This window comes from Ambystoma mexicanum, chromosome 3q, assembly GCF_040938575.1.
Source record: "Ambystoma mexicanum isolate Mex_15411 chromosome 3q, UKY_AmexF1_1, whole genome shotgun sequence".
NCBI lineage: Eukaryota > Metazoa > Chordata > Amphibia > Caudata > Ambystomatidae > Ambystoma > Ambystoma mexicanum.
The window spans coordinates 561,233,470-561,249,715 of NC_090926.1; the positions used below are offsets into that span (position 1 = coordinate 561,233,470).

The 16,246-nt window shown below is 43.6% G+C and overlaps 1 protein-coding gene across 4 annotated transcripts in view; it reads left to right on the plus strand.

Moving 5' to 3' along the window:
- The window catches only part of GABRP (gamma-aminobutyric acid type A receptor subunit pi), a 271,746-nt gene extending 255,801 nt beyond the window's left edge, over positions 1–15,945 (plus strand). For all 4 annotated transcript variants that reach the window (XM_069654330.1, XM_069654329.1, XM_069654331.1 and 1 more), the window contains 2 exons: positions 79–272; positions 12,790–15,945. In XM_069654330.1, coding sequence (XP_069510431.1) covers positions 79–272; positions 12,790–13,098 — 503 coding nt within the window. In that variant the 3' untranslated portion in view covers positions 13,099–15,945. The remainder of the gene's footprint in view (positions 1–78; positions 273–12,789) is intronic.
- Positions 15,946–16,246: the final 301 nt, after the last annotated feature.

The following is a 16,246-nucleotide window of genomic DNA, read 5'->3' on the forward strand; positions in this document are numbered from 1 at the left end:
CTTGTCGCAGCCTCTTTTCTTATTGATTTTGGCAATATTATCATATGTGCTGATTGGGTGCTGCTGCTTCTTCCCCAGGAGTCACAACAGTGCTTTCCATGACCACTCTTATGATGGGCTCCCGTGACTCACTACCGACGGCCAATGGAGTCATTAAGGCTATAGATGTGTTCCTTGGCATCTGCTTCAGCTTCATATTCGGTGCCTTGCTGGAGTATGCCGTGGGCCACTATTGCGCCGAACAAATGGCTGCCTCTAAGAAGCTTAAGAAGGTAAGAAAAGATCCCTATTGCAAATGTGGCGTAATCTCTGCATTCTCAGATATGCGCACCTAATCAAGCTATAGTTGTATGTTCATATTCATTCTTTCCCCAGTCATGCGGATCCGCCTTAAATACCCTACCAAGCATAACACTTGGTACGACTTGGATCTAGCGAACCGGAAGCGCAAATGCAGAGCTGCAGAACTTTTCACTTCCCCTTTTCATGTCTTTTGGGTCACTATACTTGTGCATCACTTGAACCAATTGCCACACTCAGAAGCTAGATTGGCAGCATGTGGATGATGCTCATGCTTCTGCAATCCAGGCTGTATCCCAAACATGTTGTTCGGGGGTACTTATTCTACCACACTGTCAAAACTTGCAACCCTGGTTCCCCTCCTTTCCAAATCCTCCTCACCTGAATCACCGGCAGAATCTTCTGGGAGTTCCGTCTTCTTTATCCTTCATGTCTTTCTGATTTCTTTACTCCTTCTTTGATGCAAATATGGGCGTGACTCCCTGGAGGCCACCGTGACCGTATAGGAACCAAATCCCAGAAGCCTCCAAGGAGCCAACCCGCTGTTCCAGGGAAAAAGCCGTAAGATGAAAAAACCCTGTGTGAATGGTCTTCTTCAGGTTGGTTGAAGAGTAGAAGCGAGTCCAGTCCTTTCTTCGGTGTAGTATGATCGAGAGAACTGAGAATTTGTGTCCAAAAGGCAGTTTATAGTAGCCGATGGTGCCGAAGGAACTGAGGCACTCCAGGAGCACAGGAAAATGGCCGTATGGTAGAAGAACGCCAAGACGGCGAATCAAAGAAGGGTAGGCAAGGAGAAAGTAAGCAAGATACGTAACAGGAAGGATAGATACAGAGACTGAGGAGTTAAAGAGACTAACCTCAAAGTGCGATTATCAGGGATTCAACCGAATAAAGGAAAGCTACCAAAAAATAGTACGTAAACCTCGGTGTAAGATAGTGGAAGAAGAGAGTAGAATAAACAACAGGGAGCAATAATAGGTAGCGAGAGATACAGAAACACAGCGCTGGTAAGATACGAAAGTACTTTGATACAACGCATCGGAGCACTGGTGCGTTGTGCGTAAATACGTGCTGGCGGCCATCTTGGATGATGCATAGACAGCAACACAAAGCTTCCAGCATCCATGTTAGGTGTACTTCCATCGGTTCCAAATCTTCCAAGGTCGATGCATTACACACACACAGTTTTCATTTGGCATTTGTGTCTTGCCAAGACATTCTTATTTCCATTATTTCTGACGGATTCCTGTTGACTGTATTTTCTCTGCTGGTTTCTGAAGGGCACCACTTGCTCTACAGGGCACTGTTTCAGAGTTGCTTTGGGCATTCTTTCTTCCAGAAATGTTTCTCTGATGGTTACTAAAAGGGTTTGTACTGTACCCGTTTGTGTGGAGGAAACTATGCATGGCCATGCATTAGTTTAAAGAAGACTGTTTTGCATGTGCTTGAAACCTTGTCTTGTAAGGTGTACCTCATGCCACCCTTAGTGCCATATATTATCCCTGAAATCAATTTTGTTTTAAACATTGAACTCGACAACACTTCCTCATGATGGCTCTAATTGGGCCTCATTACCTCCTAAACCAAATCTAGCTTGTTTTGACCACTCACCTTCAGCAAATGAGATTCATAGCTGCTAACCTTTCTCATACCTCTGCTCAGCAGCGCTTCTTTTCTCAGGCTGTACTTCTCCCAGGCACCGCTCATAGTCCTAACATCTCGTTGGTCCTACATGGCTAAGGATGGCATGCTGCCCTCCTAGGAATCCGAGAACTGCTGGTTGTTTGACTTTACTTGATTAGTGATGGTTGAAGTGAGTGGAGCAGATCCCGCACAGCTGCCTGATCCTGAAATATGTTCTCTGTTTAGTGATTTCAGCTCATCACTGAATGAGCCCCTACCTCCCACGGCGATTGCAGTGGGAGAGAGTCCAGTAGAGGTCATTGGTGTAGCTGGGTCTGTGGCTCAGTGGACTAATGCATTCACTGCACGGGCTTCATGGTCACAGGTTCGAATCCCGGCAGGTCCACTCAGCCCTTCAGAGGTCGATAACATGAGTAGCATTAAGTTGAATAACAATAAACATCTGTTATCTGTCAATACTGTCAACATGCCCATCCGGGGCTGAATGTGCGCTCTACAAATACACCGGTTATGTTGCGACTTCTTGCATTGCCACTGAAACTATCACATCCCTTTGCGGGGGATCCAGAGGTTGAGCAGGTTTCTATTGATGACGATGTTTGATGAACTTCACCAGAATATCTGTGCCTTTTCAACCCTGGCTGATCCCCAGACCCCAAATGAGAAAATATGCTTTTTGTTTGAGGCAATGTGCTGGTGTGAATGAAGATGCACAAAGGGAGAAAAAACAGAAGACTCACATAATACAGTCAGTGGGGCCATATCAGCTTGAGGTATTAAATGAGTTGAGCGGAGATGCTCACTCACCACACTCTTTCAGCAAGTCACGCGGAGTAGAGGAACACATTGTACTAGTGACCTCTACACAAGTACCTCCACGTATCACATCTAATCAATTTTTTAGCATACAGAATAGTTAAACGAGAGATTAAATGGCCTTTCGTGGTCTCGTGCAGGGTCAGTTTACAAAATAATGTAAAGGTTGTTAATGTTAATTCTTTAAAATGTAGTTGGGTTCATCAATCTTTTCTATATCCACATCATTGAAATTCCAGTTGCTATCACTATTCCGTCAGACTAAATTATATGGGACATAACAAATAGAAAATATTTTTTTACATTTTGTTGTTATTATGTGGGTTTGAGGTGCATATCATTTGTATTGATTTATTTTGGTTTTATGTATATAAAATGACCAATTCAACTCCCGTGCATTTACTGAAAAGCACTTCCTCTCAAAGGGCAAGATAGAAAATATTTTCCCTTTTTCGCTTCTGTTTACAATGTTTTGAATTCATTTTGTCTTTTATCCCTGACTTTCCCTTCCCCCGACTGTTTAAAATGTGCAACTGTTTAACAATATTACACCCCGGGAGAGTGGTCATCAAGAGGAGAATATTTTTGTATGTCTATTTCATATTGTATCCCATTGGATGATCTCCCCACATACTACACACACAAACTATCCACACTGTGTTCATCACCCAAATAATGATGTCCTTATCACCAGCCTCAATCTGTGGAAAGTCCTTCCTGACACCAACAAAACCAGGGTGGCATTCCAGCCACTTATGTGTGGGTCTAAAAGACCATCACTCCTTGCCCATGGTTAAATCAGAACACATGGTCTGAGAGGAGCCGCGGGATTCAGTGCTACAATGCCACCACAGGAGGGACACAGAACCTCCTCATTACTGCTGTTCTCTGTAGGAACGGTCACTAATCGGTACATCAAACAGCAGTGTGCACCTCTGCTCAACTATCCCTCGCTCACAATAGCAAATCCCATTCTTGGGGAGGTTTTGCTGGAGAAAGAAGTTGTCCAGTTTAACTAGTGCCTCGAGAACATGCTTCCAGGAAAGTTTAGACTGCCCCCTCCCTCCTACACTTCAGGACGGACCTGCCGACCCAGTTTAACCAGTGCCTTGAGAACATGCTTCCAGGAAAGTTTAGACTGCCCCCTCCCTCCTACACTTCAGGACGGACCTGCCGACCCTCTATCTTCAAAGAACATTTCACCTATTACCGATGGCTCCAGTCAACCCTACCCAACCATTTAATTAATTTGTGTCCACTAGATTCCACCATTCCCTGCGTTAAGAAGACACTCAGTTCACTTATCTCCCAAATTCCTGTTGAGCCAGTTCACAATAACGAAACATTCTTAAGTAAGGAAACCTGTAATGTAAGTGCTCTTTATCTTTCAAGTGGTTAGTTGAAGCGAAAGAATTGTAAAAAGGTTTTAAAAAAAACCCTTTAAAGGTGCCAGCCAAAATAGCTGATATGTTCTCCATAGCAAGAACACTCCAAATATTCATCAACCAGTAAGGTGTGGTTGGACCATGCAGAGACCAAGGTGGATTGCCTGTCACCAGAACATGCTCCTGAAACGCTTATCCACTTGCCGCCAGTGATAACATATCAGGTGGTCCACAAGAGCCATGGTGACCAGGCTTTGTGCAGGAACTGTGGAGAATCCTTTCGTTTGCACCTCACCAGAAAATGTGCCCTGTCCCTTCTCAACGTCTGACAGGGGAATGTCTTTAGGCACCTTAAGTACTGCCACTACAGGCAAGGTGTGAAGTTCCTGTGACGGTTCCTCTCATGTGGAGATGGCCCATTTGACATCTTCTGTGTCTTCAGGGACTGTGACGAGGTTGATCTCTTCATCGCTGGAGGGTGCTTCTGGATGTTTTGTCTCCATCTCCAGAAAATAATCAAAAGAAAAATCAAAAGTAAAAAAACTAAAATGAAAACAAAGGCTCAAAACATCCTTAAAAGGAGAATATAAAAAACAAAAATGAATATAAAACAGCCAGAAAACAAGATACACCAAAGGGTAACCAAAAAGGAAAAAGGTTTGGATAGGTAAAAGTGCCACTTGAGCAAATTAGACAAATGGCCTCATTAAGAGTTTGGAGGTAGCTAGGCCCTTAATAAGGGCATGGCTACCCCCAAACTTGGGTCTGGGTTCCCTGAATGGGGAAATACCGGGCCATTCCGACCTACGAGGGCCCAGTATTTCCCCATTCAAGGAACCCGGACCCTGTACATCCCCATTTGAGCCCCCATAGGGCTCAATGGGAATGGGGAGCATGCTAACAACAGGTCCGTTAATTACGAGCCCGTTGTTAGCATGCTGGGCCGCTCGCGGGACCCACTAAGGACATCTGGCAAAACCAGGCGTCCTGAGCGGGTCCCGCGAGTGAACCTCGTAATGAGGCAGTATGGGGTTAACGGCGCCGGCAGCTCTACCGGCGCTGTTAACCACATACCGCCAGGGTCATAATGAGGCCCAAAGTGTTCACTGTGTCTTCCTGAATTGGCCTCCAAAGCAATGTGGAAATGTAAGTAATTCTGCAGCATATATATATATATATATGTGATTCGCAATCTGTGTTCCTATGAACCAATCAGCTCTCGAATTTCATACCCTGCACGTGCCCTTAAGCCAATTCGTTTGCAGATTCTTTTGTACCCGCGAATCACGATTCAAAAAGAAAACAGTCTGGTTTTATTCTTTTCATATGAAGGATTCTTGAATATGTTAAGTGTCAAGTTGGCAGTTGATTAGATCAGGTGTGGCAAATACTTATTTGTATGAACGTTATATGTATGTTTTTCCTAATATGAATATTCTGAAAAATCTCATTTGTTTGATTGATTGTTTATTTTTAATGCGCTTATACACAAGTGTTTGAAAGTGCAACCATGCATGGGAGGGGAAGACATTGGGAAGACAGGACAATCAATCATACTAAGCACGGTACATTCAGGTTATGTAGGTGAACAGAAAAGGAAGTGTGTGGAGGGGGGGGGGCAACAGGGACAGGTCCACCCAGTCTCATCAGAACATGGGTTAAGTGCAGAGAGATACCACTCTCATGGGTCGTAACTGAAGTGCATTAGTGCTGCGGCAAGTGCAGGAGACTGGGGAGAAAAAAATGCGCCTGTGAAGCTTTGAGGGTACACAAGGCAGCAGTCAGCGATACTGAGCAGAAGTAGAGGAGAGAGAGTGAGAGAACAAAACGAAGTGGTTAGCAGGTGAGGGGGAGAGAGAAGGAGGAGGCTAAGAGGAAAGGCTTGAGGAGTTTCCAGAATTTAAGGAGATCCGTCTCAAGACAGATAGAGGGAGGAAGTCTGTTCCAGAAGGTGGCACCTGCAGAGGATAAAGATCTCCCCCCAAGTCTCTGCTTGGAGAAATGGCTCACTCACAGAGAGTTGTAGGAAGATAAGCGGAGGGCTCGGGAAGGCAAGTATTTACTTAAGAGAGCGTTGCAGATAGAGTGGGCCCGAGACACCAGAAATCCTTGTGGACACTGCAAAGGGTCTTGAACTTAATCCTTGCAACCAGGGGGAGCCAGTGAAGGGATTTCAGCACTGGAGAGATGCGGCCCCTGGGCTTGAGGCCAAGGATATGTCTCGAAGTTCTGTTCTGGGTGAGTTGGAGAGGACGGAGGGTAGAAGAGGGCAGGTTATGAAAGAGGCTGTTGCAATAGTCCTGCCTGGAGATGACCAGGTCTCGGGAGATGGTGAGCCACTGGGGGAAGGTGAGAAAAGTTAGAATATGTCTGAGAAGGTGCAGTTGGTAGTGGGACTTTTAGGAGATGTCCGTGATGTGAGACGAGAAGGAGAGAGTGGAGTCGAAGATGACCCCCCAGGTTTTTTGCCTCATTGGGAGCAGGGGTCCCGATGAGGACAATCTCTGTCTTACTGGCACTGAGGCAGAGGTCGTTTGCAGCACACCATGAGAATCAAATGTCGATTTTGAGTGCTGTTCACACTGTGGTTTGAACCGCAAGGTTAAGCAAAATAGTGTGGTGTTTTTCCTTTGTTTTTATGGACCCTTTTTCAAAAAGAGTGTGCAATTATCAATGATTTTTGTAATGTTCACATTATTCCTTCACATAAAATAAAGTATTTGAAAGATTAAGATGCCATTTTTATTTCATTAGGTGTATACGTGGTTCTAGATCTGCATTGGTGCTCAATGTACTCTTCCTCGTCTCAGTATCGTCTGAATAATTCGTAACATTATGACTTCTCGATTCACATACTGTCTTCGCATCTTTCCTTTTTTGTTATTTCTCGATCTTAATACTCAAACACATAGATATTGCACAAGAATCTAGATCTTATATCAGAACATCCCTCTTTCTTGTCTCAGAACCTTCATAGTCTCAAGCTGAGTCTTTTTGTATACATTTGGAAACAGAGTTCCTAACGTCACTCTGCGCTCATCATTCCATAATCTCATAGACTTTGGACGGTTACTTCATGGGTGGACTAAGGTATCCCATACCTTATTAATTGTAGAACAATCCAAAGTTGGCCCTCCCTGGTTAACGCTAGCCCCCTTGATTAGTAATTAACTTAACTTCAATGATTAAGATTACTGGTTTAAAATCTTTATTTTGAGTTTTTCATTGCCCTTTTGTCAACACGTTTTTTCGACCCATAGGTCCTTATCAAGACAGGGCTTTACATCGTATATACAATTGACATTCATTATAGTGTGCAATAAACATCACAGTTCGATAATTTCCAAAGAACATTTCCCCCAAACAATTGGAAAACAAAAAATGTATTAACAAAATATAACAAAACCCAGACCAATAATTAGGGTTGGTATGGGGAGGATTGGTAGGAAGGGAGAGACGGAAAGTAAATTTTAATGGTGATCAGATATTCCCAATTTGCCTTCACCATACGCGTGCTACCTAGTGGCAGGCATTCCTGTGAGTCTTTCACCGTCCACTATTCCATATCTCTATGGCGATACCTCAGTTACCTTGTTAGGGACAGGAGCTTTTCCCCACTGTGTTATGTGATGACTATCATATTGTACTCTCCCATATTGTTCACTGGACTGTTAGCAGTATCCATTTTGTAATTTGGCATTGCTCCAAATCATTATCCCACTCATTCAACTTCCATACATCTATTCTCTGTTGTTAAATCAAATGATAGTTATATATACATGCATCAAATATTCTCACCTTTGCACATCTTCATGGCACTATTCCCAAAATATTACTCAGCTCCACAGTTTTTTGTCCTTTTGGAATGACCCCTCCATTTATTATTAAAATGTTTTTGTTATTCCATCCTGTGAACCCAAATCACAAATATTTTTGTTCATTATCTATTATCGTCTGTGTTCCTTATACGTTTGCAATGTTACCCTCCACTGGGGTATCCTATCTATTTATGTGGTTATCTCTTGTTATTATACATTCAAAATTGGTACTATGTGTGGTATTATCTATATCTATCCCATTGTCAGATATTCCCATTTAAATCATTCCTATTTGTGTCTATACTCGTGCCATGTTGCCATGTATATTGGATCAGAAATGGATTTTGATCATTCACATCCAATCTTGTTCGACATGCAGTCAGAATATGTACATTTCTCAGATTTCCCTTTATATTAATTCAGCAACATGTCTCCATTGTGTTCCTCCTTGGTGCATTTAAGCATCTTTTATCCTATTTAATGAGAGCCTATTCCATCCCAACTCAAAATTAAAAATGTATTGCAATCTCACCTGGAGGTGCCCATGTTTTAAAGTGGGCAGAGTTATGCGGCGTTCCTCATTTCCTGTTTTCTGTCCCGGGCACCCTCTTGAACCTTACCTTTTTATTATTGTGTACATTGACTTACGGTAAAGGTACACCTGTCATATGTTTATATCATATGATTAGCAAAACATATTATTAACATTTCTGGTAACTGGAAAGTCTTGCATGCCCCCCACATTACTTGTTCTCATAATGATTAGTTGACATGGATATTATATACTCGAATTTTTGGTTCACCAACATTGTCACCTTCCTCTCGTCCAAAATGAATTTCATAAAAATAGACTCATCTCATGATCTGTGTTCAAACCCACTTACATTGTCCATATTTTACATTTAATCATGCCTCTGTTTGCCTTAGTTTCAGTTCTTGATCTCCCCCTCTTTTGCCTACAGTGACTTTACTAAGGCCAATGAATTTAAGATCTTTCTTATCGTCCATTTGATGTACAGCCTGCCAATGAGAGGCTATTGGAAATGTCTGGTTTTCTCTTGGTACCGCTTCATGGCTGCATCCAACCTGGTGCTCTTCGAGGAACTCAGAGCAACCTGCCGACAGCTAATCAACACAGCCAAGGCCTCCTACTATCAGAATACCATAGTAAAGGGCGACAACGAAAGCAGAGCCCTCTTCAAAGCGATCAAGCAGTGCGTCAACGTGCTACCCTGCCCTGCCATACCACACTTCATTGAAAAATCCAGTGCCAAGCACACCTTCCTCATTGTCAAAATCAGTAAGATTTGCCAGCACATATCACCAACTCTGCATCCACAGACCCACATCACGTCCCTCATTGCAAAATCTCCACAACCTGGACTACATTCAAGACACTCTCTGCCGAGGAACTGGTAGAAGCCCTGCCACCCTCAAAGCCACATTGTATACAGATGACATCCTTCCAGCATCTATCCTCAAGATCCTGCCCGCGGAAGCTCTCCTTCCCTACCTGGTGAAAATCAACAGCCCCCTAACTCAAGCTACTTTACAATCAACCCTAAAAACAGGACAAATCCTCCCTCTACTAAAGAAACCTACTCTGGATCCCAACAACCTAGGTAAGTATTGCCCACTCACCCATCTTCAATTCCTAGGTAAGATCATGGAGAAAGCAGTATGATATGATATGATTAGTTATTTATAACGTGCTTAATACCCAGAGGTTTCTAAGAGTTGACCCGGGGATCGAACCTGTGTTGCTCCATGTCGTCTTGCTTCCAAGGCGAGCATATTGCACTTGAGCTATTCTCCCAAGATACAATTGCAGCAACACATCGACACCAACAATCCCCTCCAAACCTACCAATCTGGATTCAGACCCAGATGCAGCACGTAGACAGCAACCATAAACATACAGGTGGTTGACGGCGCCCTCAACATTCTTGACTATGGCCACCCCTGCCACCTGGTTCTACTTGACATCTCAGCCGCTTTTGACACAGTAGACCACCAGGCACTTAAAGACACCATACATTTGTGCATGAGGATCAACAACCTTGTCCTATGCTGGTTTAAGTCATACCTCACCAACCACAAGCAGTTTGTTCAGATGACTCCTCTAGATCGTCAATGCTTCCCATCACCTGTGGAGTCCTGCAGGGTTCCATCCTCTCCCCAGCGATTGTCAATCTATACATGGAGCTGCTGGGAGCCCTCCTAGCTAAATACAACATCCACATCCACCAACACACTGACGACAAACAGCTATACCTCAAGGTTGACTCCATCAGGGACATCCATAGGCTCAAAACCTGCATCTTGCTGATGCTGATCCAGTTTGGGATGTGCAGTGCATACTTGAAGCTTAACCCCTCCAAGACTGACTTCCTACTCCTCACCAACAACACCAAACACCCAGACATACAGACCTGGCTATCAGCTATGAACTCTGAGTGCTTCACACCTGAGCTCACCTCCTGCGCCAGGACCCTTGGGTTCCACATCGACAAACACTTCTCCTTCAAGGCACACATAGCTAAGTAAACTCAGACAGCTTGGTATCAGCTCTCCCTCCTGTGGAAAGTCAAGCCCTTCCTCCCTGCGGACATCTTTAGATCAACCGTTCAAGCACTGGTCCTATCCCACCTTGATGGGGGCAATGAACTCCTTGGGGACTCCCATCATCCACCATTGTGCCCCTGCAAAGTGTCCTACATGCAGGTGCATGCCTCATCAAGGGTCTACGCCGATAAGACCACATCACCCCGGCCCTCATCGACCTTCACTGGCTCCCACTGCACGCACAAATCAACTCCAAGTCCTGCTGCATCATCTATGAGGCAGTCGCCTTCAAGTCACCCAGCTATCTTGCGAAGAAACTCTGCATCTCTGGGGGACAGTGCACCACCAGAAGCCAGGACACGTGCATACTTGAAACCCGCTGCTACAAATAGGAAAATACCTAAAAACAAGCCTTTTCTACCTACGCCCCTAGACTATGGAACCTCCTCCCTTTCAGCATCAGACTCACCCCTACCCTCCTACAATTCAGAAAAGAACTCAAGGCCCACCTCTTCAAGGTGTCTCTCCTCAACATCTAGGCCGTCACATGGCCCCTTGCGCCGCCTGACTCACTAGATGCTGCCTTCTCCTCCCAAGTACAGCTGTTCCCCTCGTCTGTCCTCCTCTGTATCCTACCCTCCGCTGTATATCTGTTCTGTTGTTACCACTGGAAAGCGCTGTGTTATGCATCTGTAATGTTGTACACCCAGTGGTCGAAGTGTACGAAAAGAAGTAGTGGAACTATGTTCCCTACTGGCCTGCACCACTTGCCACAAACTCCATCACCGCGACCCCTCCCATGCACAATACAAACCCCAAAACACATGCACCTGCTGTTTAAGGGCACTTCCAGTGCAGTGCACTGAAAGTGCAAGTTTCAACGTCTTCCTACACTTTTATTTTAAAACAACGGTTTCTGTTTAAAATAAAAGTATAGGAACGGTAAAGCTTAATTAAAAGAAGTAGAGGAGAGCCGCTCCTGACCGCTCCCGACCACTTCGACCACTGTGTGCACCTCTGTAAGTACTCTGTTATGTATCTGTATTGGTGTACACCTCTGTAAAGCACTCTGTTATGTATCTGTATTGGTGTACACCTCTGTAAAGCACTCTGTTATGTATCTGTATTGGTGTATACCTCTGTAAAGTGCTCCGTTGCTTCTTGAAGCTATATTCATGCTCAAAAAATACCATATTAATAATAATAAGTACCCCACCTCACTCTTCTTCATCACAATCCCAAAGTTCACAACTTCAGTCTTCCACATCACTGTCTCCCTATAACCCCTCCTAGCTCTTCCTCGTCACAGTGCACCATGACTACTAATCCCTTCTTATCTAGTAGACACACAAAAAGAAGAAATACTTGATTAACCTGATGTTGTGTAGCTCAAGAATAGATATTGATAACAACTTATATGGCTGAATCCACCCTTATGTACAGAAACATGCTTTTTAAATGTTCCATCTCTCTTTCTTGCATGAGTGATCTGCAGTACCAATGATGTGACTCATTATGTCATAAGTGACTTCATATGTGATGTCATCAGTGGTGTCATTTGTGATGTCTTCAGTGTGCTTAGGGCCATGCAATGAGGGCATCATAGTTATGGCAGTACAACTTCAGCACCTGGCACTTTAACGTCACCGAATTTCAAGGGTTTCGTTGCATAAGATTGTTTCACCTTACGTTGCCTCAGCTAATGTTTTTTCACTGAATTTCAAGGGTTTTTCTGCACTGAACCCATTCACCTTAACTGTCCCTTAATTATGTTTTTTCATTGAGTATGTGTATATTCAGTGAAACAACCTTGGTTAAGAGAGAGTTAAGGTGATCAGATTTAATGTGACAAAACTATTACAATTCAGCACTCGCATTTGAAGCAAGTCCACCTTAAGTTTGTGCCCCCTGTTGCACAGCGTATGATCACAATGATGACATCAGTGATGACATCACAAATTCCATCATTTATGATATCACTAATATCAGTGGTTTTAGGAATGCCTGACTGGTCTTGACCATCTATTATTGCAAACAAGTCCTTGTGCTCTAGACGGTACTATTTAACCCCCCCCCCTTTCCAAGCAGGTTAAGCATGCATTTGTCTTTAAGCGCACCCAATGCAGTTTTATAGACAACTCTAAAACAAAAGGCAGTGCACCAGTAAAAAATTAAAATAAATGAAGTTTTTGATCAATGTCTGATTCCTTCCATTTGGACAAACCTGAGGCTAATTAACATGAGTGATTTTTGTCCCCTAGAACATGACAGAGGAACTTGAGGAAATTACGATTTCGAGTGTCATCAACAGCTCTTTGCCGAGCATCAAGAGAAAGAAAAGCCTCACCCTAAAGGACCCTCAGGATGGCGGCGATGGTGCCGAGAGTGACTTGAAGAAAAATGATAACACATTCAAGTATGTTCTGCAGACCAAGAAGAGAATTAGCAAAATTATCAATTTCTTCTCAGTGGAAAATCCAGCCAACGTGGACCGCTACTCCCGGATGGTTTTCCCTTTGGTTTTCTTGGTAGTCAACGTCTTCTACTGGGCGTACTACTTGTATTTGTAGGAGAAGCATCTTCTGCTGTGTCCATGTTGGACATCCCTTGGTGTCATCACATACCCCATGGCACATCATGACGCAAAGGGAAAGGTACAGGCTTTAATTCCCATGGAAAATGTGTCACAGAGCAACAATATCCTAGTGCTATATCGCATGTGGAAAACTAACCACTAGCAAAGGTATTTTCTGTATGCTACGACTGGAGTTCCAAAATAAAGGGTGGGATCTACACAAGACCGCGCTCACAGATTTCCCAGCAGCAGACCTCGGAGAAGACTTCATTCAGAATATGATCGATACATATTTACGTGTTTCCCTTTCACTGCTTCAGCCCACACAGTGGTCATGGGTTTTATCCACCAAGGAAAAAGCATGCAGAATGAATTATTGTGTTAAAACAATAACCTGATGCAGCTCTATTGTCTTTAGGTGGTAAGCACATGCCTCACAATCGTCAGGTATCGGATTACACACTCATTGACTCAGAAATATATCTACAAATTGGGATGATCTGGACTGGAGTTACGGGTCGAGTCAGTTTTTTTTCTGTAGCGAAACATCTTTTGTTGTAAATTGAGCCACTCGAACGATTTTCAAACCCTTCAATCAATGCCACACAACTGACATGTTTTCACAGAATTCTCATTTAACTCTCACTTGATCAACTGACTCCGACCTAACTCAGGTTTGCCAGTTCCATGTCTAGGCATAAGTCTAAAGGCTTGTTGCCTGATACTGGGATCCCTAGATCAACCCCCCCCCCACCCTGCTAATCAACTATCTTGTTACTTGGCAGAACAAATGAAAGGAGGTGTGTCCTATTGTCATTATGGGCAAAGACAGAGGACAACTTCATTTGATTCTTCGTAACAGAAGCCATAATTCGTTGCATGTCCAGATTCCCTGCTTTGGAAGGAAGGGCTACACTTTATCATTCAACAAGACGCCATATTTATGCAGGAATACATTTCACTCTATTAATAGCACATGTATTACTGGGTATCCCAATAATGTATACGTGAATAGACATATTGGGCCTCATCAGGAGTTGGATGGTATCCAAGCGGTAAATCCGCTGGAATACCACCCAACGCAATTACTGTTACTGCCACTTGGTCTGGGGGTATTACCGCCAGATCACAAGCGGCGGTGTAAGTGCCCATTTTTTTTTCTCCATAGGAATCAATGGGGCATTTGTGGTGCAATTACCACAGCGGTAATTGCCCCACAGTAATTGTGCCAAAAATGGGCAGAAAGTCGGCTCTGAGCTGGAGGTGAAACCTCCAACTTTCCACCCAACTTATAGTTGGACGGTGCAGTAATGCAGCAGCAATGCAGCAGTAATGCTATTACTGCCGCATTTTTACTGGAACGCCAACTTCTGAGGCCCATTGTGTCTATGCAGTATTTGGGGTCTCCCCTGGTCTTGTGAAAATGTGTGCAGCTGGCTACAAAATGTGTCTTGGAGTAGACAGAAGTCTGAACAAGAATGGGAGGTCACGGTTCACGCCTGCCATTGGACATGAAGCCTGGATGTACTTTGGGAGTTCGAATCCCTTAAGGATCTACTCAGCCCTTCATATTGAGGAGGTCGATGACATTGAGTACCATTAAATGACGTAATGATAACACACTTATTGGGCCGATTAGAAGCAGAAGAAATCTGACATGAATTATTGTGTGAAAACATATGTTATATTAATGTTAAGCTCCCACCGAAACAGCGTTTATTCCTGCATACTGAGGCGATTGCTTGAGCTCTGCGTGTCCCCATAAAGTGGTTGTTTTTTAAAAAATCTTTTTAATTGTAATTTATAACATCTGAACAAAATGCTCATTAAAAATATTGTGTGCATGTGTCAGTATGTCCAACACCAGGTTACCAGCATCTCCGTTTTAGCATATGCTGGAGCACATCCATCCATGTTGGCACTCAAGGCTGGGCAGATTACAGCTCATAAAGTTCCCGAAAACTCGTGTATCCAGCCTCGGCGAACCAGGTACACACACAGTATCACACTGTTGACTGATGGAGTGGCACTAGTCAATGTGGCTGAGGTGCCATCAACCGAATGCCTTCTCCCATAGGCTCAGGGGGGGATTATGCAGAGGTGGTGTGGTGCAATCGAAATCTCTGTTCCCTGCCCCGTGAATAATTGTGATTGGTCACTTCTACCTAACTGTGCAAGTCCTATGAATTGCGGGGGCGTCTACATCGACACCCACTGTAAATGCAGAGCAGTTTTTGTGGCAGTGTATGTTGCTGGTATCATCTTCTGTTTGCTTTCCTCGTGAAAATGATCCTTGCAACCGGGACAAGGCACGCAGCATCTGCCGGATACTCTTTAACTTGCACCTCCTTTTCACCTCATACTGTGTTTCGGCAACGGCCACGCATATACTTACATCTCAACGGTAACACAACTCAATTGCTAGCTTTTCACTGTCTTTCTTCCCTGTTTTTCATCTCTCTTGCCACTTTTGTTTACCTCTATTTGGTGCGTTGCTACCATCCGTCCTGATGAAGGCGAAAGTGTAACTCCCAAGAGCTAACGTGTTATGAAACATACATAGTTCTGTTGTTCACACCCTTCTAGATTTTTGTCTTCTGTTTTTCTTTTTCATGTCAAAATAGTACTTAAAATGCTTTGGATTGTTCTCCACAGATCAAGAGTCCATTGATGCATCCATCGTGTTGCTCTAATTGTGGTTATGAATATGTGTGTTCATTTCCCCCCATATGTGATTAAGATCTTTGCGATTAAGATCTGGCCGCAAAGTGAATTCAATATTGCATTTATAGTATATGTATATTTATGTATGTCTGAATTTTTAATAAACTTTTTTGGCACATGTGGATGTCATGTGTATAATTGGGTATTTTGAGCATCCCAACATTAATCATTCAATTGGTTCCTCTGCAATACTGTTAGAGAAAATGCTGTCCACTTCTTATGAGTAGGTTTGATGTGGTCTTTATTCTAAAAAGTGTATGATCAGTGGCGGCTGGTACATTTTTGAACTGGGGGGGCATGAATATATGTGTCTAATATGGGAGAGCGACTGAGTGCAGCAAGAGCGCCTAAGCATAACATGGGTCATGGGGGAGTCCTCCCTTGAGAAACAGTTCACAGTAATGAGTTAAAACGGTGCA